General features: G+C 28.3%; 3 protein-coding genes across 3 annotated transcripts; all 3 read right to left on the bottom strand.

Annotated features, from left to right (window-relative positions):
- Positions 1-908: 908 nt before the first annotated feature.
- On the bottom strand, positions 909-6224 carry LOC128889540 (required for meiotic nuclear division protein 1 homolog). The gene is made up of 5 exons (XM_054147248.1): positions 5640-6224; positions 5392-5506; positions 1742-1961; positions 1310-1667; positions 909-1225 (listed from the first exon to the last, which is right to left on the bottom strand). The coding sequence occupies exons 1-5, from the start codon at positions 5934-5936 to the stop codon at positions 1064-1066; spliced, it is 1152 nt and encodes a 383-aa protein (XP_054003223.1). The 5' UTR covers positions 5937-6224; the 3' UTR covers positions 909-1063.
- On the bottom strand, positions 2006-5111 carry LOC128889517 (glutathione synthetase-like). Its single transcript, XM_054147205.1, has 3 exons — positions 3455-5111; positions 2965-3371; positions 2006-2887 (listed from the first exon to the last, which is right to left on the bottom strand). The coding sequence occupies exons 1-3, from the start codon at positions 4084-4086 to the stop codon at positions 2463-2465; spliced, it is 1464 nt and encodes a 487-aa protein (XP_054003180.1). The 5' UTR covers positions 4087-5111; the 3' UTR covers positions 2006-2462.
- A 1636-nt stretch (positions 6225-7860) lies between the features above and the next one.
- On the bottom strand, positions 7861-9317 carry LOC128889543 (uncharacterized). Its single transcript, XM_054147261.1, has 3 exons — positions 8974-9317; positions 8692-8793; positions 7861-8574 (listed from the first exon to the last, which is right to left on the bottom strand). The coding sequence occupies exons 1-3, from the start codon at positions 9109-9111 to the stop codon at positions 8239-8241; spliced, it is 576 nt and encodes a 191-aa protein (XP_054003236.1). The 5' UTR covers positions 9112-9317; the 3' UTR covers positions 7861-8238.
- Positions 9318-9330: the final 13 nt, after the last annotated feature.

Below are 9330 nucleotides of genomic sequence, written 5' to 3'. Positions count from 1 at the left end.
TGTTAAACCATGGTCATAGGAATATGGGAATGGAACATGTCCTGTTAGGGAGGGGCAAGGTATATTCTAAGTTGATATAAAAAACAAATTGATTACATAGTCATAAAGTTAAACTCTGATTTAACGACACAAATATGCTTTCTAAAGTAATGAAATGTATAAAATAAATTAGAAAATAAATATTGATTCCAGACATCCTGATTCTTATTGGCTACTAGCATTAGTTTGGTACAGACGTGATTCAGATTTCTAGGAGCTTGGTCTGGACATATCTGTATAAAATGAATTAAAAGCAACTATTGATTTCAGACATCCTGATTCTTATTGGCTGCTAATTTGGTACAGGCATAATTCAGATTTCAGAATGCAATTCAATATAAGATCGGAAAGGGCTAACTGGAATCTATTGTATAACGTATTTACTAAAACTTTATACGCGTAAATATGTAATCCATATTCAACGAAATATTAAATAAAGAAAATTACGTTATAAATAAAACAAATTGAAGTTTCTTCTATTCATTTCTATTTTATGAACTAATAGTAAAAACCTGAAATTCATTGTGGCAAAAGGTGTACTTATTTCAATTATATATCAATAATGATGAATATAAGCGGCAGTAATGCATTGAAATTGAACAGGTGTCCTTGTACTACATTGCAATTGTACCTACGATATTGTACATATTGACGTGCCACGCTTGGTTGTCGTCGTTGTTTGTATCCTGTATAAATGTCGAATATTAGTATTATACTTAATGAGATTCTCAAATGTTTGTCTAGAATTTTTATTATTTAGGAAGTAGATTATTTAAACTAAATTAAATAATACTCTACCAATATGATTATTAATTTTTCTTATTCAATAATTTATACTTTAATACACTGCCTGTTATAATCATGATAATAAACAGGTAGATAATTAATTAACAAAAAATGATGTTACATTTCATATTAAAAATGTAAAATCAACTTACATGGTATTAATTTTATTATAACGAATATTTACATGATTTATACATAGTAATAACTATTTGAACCTTTGATTGGTTTTTATATACTATTACGTAAAATATTTATCAATATAATGTAATATTTCAAATGCAACTTCAACCATGATAAGAATGATTATCATCCACTCTAGACGAATATGATGACGATCGCTTAAATGCGAAGACAAAATTCCTACGAGTTCCACGCAATGATTTATTTTTTCATTTATGACCTATAGAATAAAATGAAATATAGATTTACATTTTATATACAATAAATGCTATTTAATAAACTCCATTAGGTTTCTTTAACTTACTCTTGTACGCTTTGTAATGTTAAAATAAGCACAAGTCTGTTGATACAGAATCGCTAAATCGTCTCGTTCCCAATAGAAGTCAGGAGTATCTAATAAATCTGAGCTTAAATTAATCGAATGTCGCAATGCAAATAATTCTCCTTGGTTTTTTAATACCTCACGTTGAGTCATTTTTAGTTTTCTGCCGTATTTTAAATCGTCAGTAACAAATTCTACAGAATGTATGTAATTATCTAAAGATGCTTCCCATATTCCTAATTTCACTGATTGAGCCATTGCATTTGAAAATGTATATTTATCTAAATTTGTTGCAGTCAATGCTAATATAATGTGACCGTTCTTTATATGACTACGTTTTCTGTAAAGTATTAAAAGAATGAAAAATTGAAAAATAGTAAACCTGTAAATCAATCTAATTTTTTATATTATTACCCTATATCTGCATAACTATAGCTCATCACTTCACTTTCAGCCTGTACAATGTTTTCAAAGTAACGATTATCTTCGTATTCTTTTATAAATTCCAATATGTTTGAACTTTCATAGGTAGAGATATTCCACATCACTATGGCACCTTCTCGAAAAAAGAAGATTTCTCTTGGTTCAGTTTCTATTTCATACTTTGCTACTGCATGTATAACATCTGGTAAAGCTGCAAACATAATCTAGATACAGTGCTACAGAATAAGTCAACACTTACCAAATACTTAACATCATCATCTTCAAATACATTAATATTGGTTTAATAGTAGATGATATTAAATTACAGAGAAAAATGAAATTACAATACTTTGATGTGTAAAATGTATATTATTTTATTATTATTCATGCCCCAGTACCTATATTTTATAATCTTAGTATATTTTAACAGTTTCATATCGTATTTATTGTAATTATAGTTTTTGCAATCATTTGTTGAAGATAGTATAACAAATTATCACATAAAAATAGGAAATGCAAATTATATTATAATCTATATAATATAATATTATTAATAATCTAATAACATTTTCGTTGTTAACGAAAACCTTATCGAAAAAAAATGCATAACAGTAATTATTAAAACAATAAAATAAACTAATATAAACGACCTGTCCTTAAACTATTCTAAAAATATTACTTATAATGTTCCTGTAATATGTACAAATATTTTTTAATCTATTAGAAGTGGACTATCACATGCACCTAATCCTGCTGCTACACCACCCTCGTTAGCAGTAGCTAATTTTGTCCTCAACATATGACCACCTTGTTTATTCACATACACATTATTCTCATCGGCAATAATAACGCCAAATATTCCTAACTCAGAAACTAATTCCTGTGGTTTTATATTAACGTTGTCTCCCGGTCTAATCATATAGCTTTTATGAATCGGAGGATGAATTTTATTCATAAGAATCCAGGCTACCCTGTCTTGTTTATATTTTACAGATTCTAAGAATTCTTTTATATCTGATCCGTATTTGTTATTGCAACCTCCTTCTCGTTGAGGCTTTAGTACAAAGCGATGCGGATCTGCAATCCCCATTTCTATAGCAGCATTTCCATGATCGTTAAAGTCTAATGCATAAAGTTCTACACAAAACAGTATGACATAATGTTTTATCGACATATTTCAATATCATTTGTACTGTACAAAACAATTCGCTTACCAGTGAATATTTCTTTAATTTCAGCACATGCCTTTTCATTTTTTAGATATTTACTGATGACACCATGCTTTGCAAGGGCTTGTTGAACCTTTTTGGTTCCTGCTAAATGATATTGAATAGTGGGGCATTTAATAGCTAAAGACTTTTCTATTAACAATCGTACATCCCATTCTTTTCTTGTGTGATATTGTCCAGGTTCATAACCACATCTATAATATACTACAGCTACGATGTAAGTATCAACTATCAATTCCATTTTGGAACCCAATGTTGCAGTGGCAGCTAATTGTGTTAAGTTTCGACGTATGACTTTAATATTTGGATTTTGCTTCCTAATTTCAAATTCGTGGAAGCGTTGATCGCATATATTATATGTAATGTCTTCAATAACAAACAAAATGACTGCTCTGTAAACAATTATAAATTGCATTAAACTATATACAAAATACAAATGTTTCTTTAAACGTTTTTTTTTCATTTCTAAACATACTGTGGGTCTCCATAGATATTCCACGCTTCTATTATACTTGAACATATAATTTGTAATGCATTATTTTCTGGAAGATTTTTTATTTTTTCGTGATGCCCAAGTTCTCTTAATACAAATTTATGTAATTCTGTGGAAGCAGGTCCTAACCAACCAAAGCCCGAAGCAATTGTGTTTATTTCTACTTGTTTCCAGCAACAATACGGCAAACAATTCTTCTCCATCTCTTCTTGTGAACAATTTGTTTCTAACATTAAATCTGACCGCAATATACTAAGGGATATTTTTTGTGCTGATCCTCCGTTATCATTTACAATTTTACATATATTGAACAGTTCTTTGGTAAAATTGTCAACTTTTATCGTCTCTTCTAAAGTCTCTTTCAAAAAATTGTAATCCTGGGCAACTCTATGTATAAGTATGTTTAATACTGTTTGAATGTGACAAGCATTGTCGAACTCTTTTCTAGGAAATGGAGAGGGCATCAGAATGAATGGTGCAAATTGTAGAATATTTTTGTTAAAATTTGCTTTCGATCTCATACAGAGACCGTGCATAAGTGCCCAATCCTTTGCCTTCTCTATTAATCCTTCTAATTCTTTTTCCGAAGAAGGTAAATCAAGCATGGAGTCCATGATTATTCTTTTGTTGCAGAGTGTTGTTATATGTTATCTTTTAATTAAATAATTTATTTCGGTATTATTTACCAGATTTAGTGATGATCTTTTCAATGAAATTAAATAAATATAAAATGATGAGTATATTACTATAAATAATATATAAAAATAATTTTAATCTGCCATACTAAAGTGCAGCCTTACTATGTCAATTTTAATGAAAAATAAAATTTTACTTTATCTCTGTTTAACGTTTTTTTACAAGAAACTTTATTTATATGTTTCAAAAACATTTAAACGAATATACGGTTGTGTTGTTTATACATCTCACAATGTATTTTACAACGCTCTTTGAATCACTTCATGTTTGTTCTATCACTATTAATCTATGTACATATGTATGTACGATTGAGCCTCATCATTCGGATATCATGTGCGAAATTAAACACAGAAAAAACCATGTGATTTGATTATGTACGAATAACAATTATTGTCCACAATAACTGCCATATTGTTTTTTTTCTTTCTTACATTAAACCGAAGATCATGGAAATCAAGCATACATGGAAACATTTCTAATAATATACGAAAGATATCAAATCGTCGCTGATATAATTAATACAAATTTTCAAACATAACCTCACTGTAAAATTTCTATTGTTTGAAATGAAATAGAGCATGCATATCCTTTTCTTCACTTTGGTAACCTTTAAATAAATGTGCAGCTAAAACACTAAATAACATTACTGTAACAGCACGTTGTAAGTATGCAGAATCAATTATGTTCTCTACCTGAATGATAAAGTATAAAGTTTTGAATTTTTTAAACATTTAACCCTTTGCGGTTTTATGTCGAATGAAGCTCTACAAAAATGTATCAAAATGTATCGAAATGTAAATTTTATCCTGTTTTGTTCGTGCTTTAACCTAAATGTGAATTTGAATATTTACATTAAGGTTAGGTTTCACTGACTTCAACCAATTTGAAATATATCGAACGTCTGATTTAACTGTAACGATACTTAAGGTAGGAAGATACTTTGTACTCACTGTATTATTCTAATAAGAATTTTCTCTAACATAATTACAGTAGAATCTCATTTATCGGAACATGTCTGGGTACAAGGCAATTCCAAAAACCAAATAGTTCAGATAATAGATTAAATATTAGTAGGCTGCAGAGTTTTATGCATTTATAGGAAATTTTCATGTGCAAGAAACTACAAAATGCATTAAAATTGGGCATTCAAATCTGAACAGCATTTTTGATCAACTTAATAAATGTACTACCTTAAAGTTATGAAATATCTGTTTAAAACTTACAGCTAGTTGTTGAAGATATAGTATCAGGTACATATAAATTTTGTTCCAATAGGGCCTGCACCAAACCTTCAAGGTCATATTCCTCTGCAGTACTTAGTGCTAATATGTTCCATTCCTGTAAACAAAAAAAAGTGGTTAGTTTAAATTTATCAACCAATTACAGTTTATTTATTTATATAGCAAATCTTACAGAATTTCACTATCGTTATTGATAAATATAAGCTTTCTATAACTTAGTAATTACTTACTCCAATATGATCTTCGGTGGAAATTGGTTTTTGTCGTTTCTTCGGCCTCTTTTTTAATTGAAGAGCCGAATAATTCACACTGCTTGCAGGTAACTCTACATTAGGTTTAACACTTCCAAATTGAAGTTTGGTGATGTGTAAAAGATTCTTATAATTACATTGCCAATTTAATCTCGTACAGAACGTAGGCTTTATTAGTACTGTATGATTTATGAAAGTAGTATGAATTTTTCTATAGGTATTAAAATTAATTTTGCACTTTGATAAGATGCATTTCTGAATTGCTGAGAAATTCATTTTATTTAATATTCCATTTGCTAAATTTGTTTATTATTTATGTATGTAGCAAATGAATGATTCATTAAGATATTTGTGCACTCTAATAAAACTATATGTACACAATTTACAGTAAAATTTGTTTAATATTTGTATTCACTGGGCAAATGACTGTATCACTGTCTAATAGGCAATGTAATGACAAGTGTGAGCAAGTATGCATATAATGTCCAATAATGCGAGCATTGCAAGATTGAGGTTATGATAGCACCTATCAAAACTTCGCACCATGTGCGCACTGGTGTGTACACAAGCGAGACACGTAACAGTCGCAACAGAGGAGTTACTAGCTAGTGAATTTCTCCGAAAATTACTAGAATCTAGAAGAATCTAAAGACTTGTATTTAGACTAACTGAATAATTCAGTGAAAAATGTCAGAATAGATGAAATTCTGAAATTAAATTACAATGCCTATGAATATTTTGTTTTCTGAAGCGTATATTTAATTATCCGTTTTTATTGTTATTTAATAAGTACAGTTGTTACTATTTAATTCAATCGAAGTTAGCAGAAAAATACATTTTTGAGACAATTGAACTAAATACAATGAAAATTATGTTTATCCTTACGTATTATATTTATAATATTTCTATTATAGGAAATTATATGTAGTTTCCTTTAACGGAGTTAGTATAAATATAAAAATTAAGTTTAAGGAATGGGCTACTGTATAAAGCATACAATATACATGGTATATTCGAAGACATATGTCATAAAATATTTTCATTGTACAACATATTTTCTTCTTAAACGTATGTTTACTCGTTGTTATCACACAGGCAATGGTAGTTGCCTTGGCATAAATGTAAAAAATAGTACAATTATTCAAGATATACAATACTATAACTAATTTATGTAATCGTTAATGTAAAAATATAATTTAGTCTTTAAAATATAGATAAACATCATTAAATGATGAGTTTATTAGAAGATCTTTTCTTTTTAAATAAATATAACAGTAATAACTTTGCATTTATAAAAATCTACTACAGCAGAAGCTAATTAATTTTTTAACAAACCATATTATATAAGTACATGGCACATTAATACTGTCTAATACCTGAACTCAGGTACTGTGATAACTTCTATAATCTTTATAACAATAATGTATTATTTCCAACAGTTGCATACACATTATATCAATAGCATTATTGTAAGATAATATTAATGTACATATTCAGTCAACTTTAGGCAGGGTATTGTTTCTTGCATAAAATTATATAAAATCTGTTTCAATATATATTAATACTAATATTGTTTACCCTTATAGAGATAATTTAATGTTATACTATAATATCTATACATACATATAAAACGTTGCGTTATAGCTTTCAAGATTTTGTTATAATGTAATTAATTAACAGGTATATATATATATATATATATATATATATATATATTATTGTTTAAGAACTTTGTTAAATTATTTTCATCAAAAGATTTAAGCACATTATTTTCAAGCAGAGGTGGTATAAATTACTACATAAGTTTAAACGTAGCAAAAAAGAACTTTATATTTTATATAAATATTAATTTATAATTAACTATTATAATTTAATAACTTCAAATTTCAAATATAATTATATATATATTATATATATCTATAATTCAATTTTTAACACAAAATATGTTATATCTTTAGCAGTTTATAGAAAGGCTTCATTCTGATTGTTTTAATTGTTCTCTCAGAAAGAAATATATGAGAGTTTAAAAATATTCAAACTTATTGATAAGGATGCATTTCTAGTAAAAATCTGTAGTAGCTAGCATATTAATACAGTATATTCTATTATGATATGGAATTTCATTATACTGCATAGATACAATTCTCCGAAAATGTTAGGAAGACAGTTTCTACCTAACATTACTACTAAACAACAGGAATGTTATTAATTGCATGGTAGTACATTTATTATTATTGTGTCTCTTGCTTATATATAAATTTTTCAAGATTATAGTTATATTTTAAGATTTCAAAAAAACTATTGTATTATTCTTTAAGACTGTGTATACTATACACAACATAGTGAGATACAATCAAAATATAACGAGCAATCAAGCAAATGAAACATTTAGCTTTTTAAAATATAAAACTTTCATTAAAGATTCTCATACCTGTGTTTAAGAAATATTTTAGTATAATATGTTTTCACACTAAGTAAACACAATTGGAATTTTATAATACCAAGCATTCATGACTAGCATCACATCAAAGGTAGCATTTTAACTTTGGTTGAAATAGTCTAATAATGTTAGAATAAATTACTTTAGGATTTTTTTCATTTGCTTTGTCTGATGTTGCATAGAGTATTGAGCATTTTCTGCTTTCGTAATAAGTGAATCTAATTTATCCAAATGAGATCCCATCTTTTCATTAATGTCTACCTTTTTTGGCGTTGATGGAACAGGTTTTACATTATCCAAGGTTTTTCTGTCATCCAATAATTCTTCTGTCGACTCTTTTTCACTAGTAGTTGCTTCATCATGAATATTTGTTGTTTCGTTGTGATTTCGTTCAGTGATTTTTTCGTCAGACGAGATATCCGTTCGAGATCCCACCTTTACTTTTAGTAGAGTACCCAGACTACCACATACAGTCTATAGTTTAATTTTATGAATTACTACTTTAACAACACAAAATTATTTAACAATAATTTGATAGTTGGAATAATTTAGTCTAATGAAATTTGCAGAACATATAATTAACAGTGTTACCTTAAATCTGTTAATTTTTTTCTGTGTTGCATTAAGGATACTATTTAATTCATCTAATCCACCACTGATTCGTTGCGAAGCTTCATTTGAGCTATCCAAATTCTACAAATGATTAAATCTAACGTTAAATAATTACGACTTGTAAATAATTAAATTATACCACGGCGTAAAAACGATAAATTCTGATAGTTTATGACAATATCGCGAAGCAATGAATTATGAAACGTTAGTCTTTCGTAGTAGTTTCATAGTATTTTTTCTATTATCACTCAACGTGATTACCTGAATGAGTTCATCATCGTCCTCGTCAAGGCGAATTTCACCCTCTGCACATTCTGTCTCTTTCCATTCTTCTTCGGTAGGTATTGGCAATCCTAGCAATTCTGCTCTTTCGCATGCATGAATATAAGCTTGAGACATTTTATCGAATACCAATTAGTTGAACGCATAGATCACTGCTTCCGAAATTTAACTTTTGCCAATCAGTGACGCCAGGAAGAACTCTAACTCGATCATGCGCAGTTTTCAACGTTAGTAATGTATCTAATACGACCATCAAACTGGCACCTTAGTCGCCCCAACTTTGATTCGTCTAGTCTCTTGGATTCTCTATTTTCGCTCGTTTAGTCGATTCGAATA

Source organism: Hylaeus anthracinus, unplaced genomic scaffold (assembly GCF_026225885.1).
Source record: "Hylaeus anthracinus isolate JK02 unplaced genomic scaffold, UHH_iyHylAnth1.0_haploid 0, whole genome shotgun sequence".
NCBI lineage: Eukaryota > Metazoa > Arthropoda > Insecta > Hymenoptera > Colletidae > Hylaeus > Hylaeus anthracinus.
This window is presented reverse-complemented; position numbering and strand designations above follow the sequence as displayed.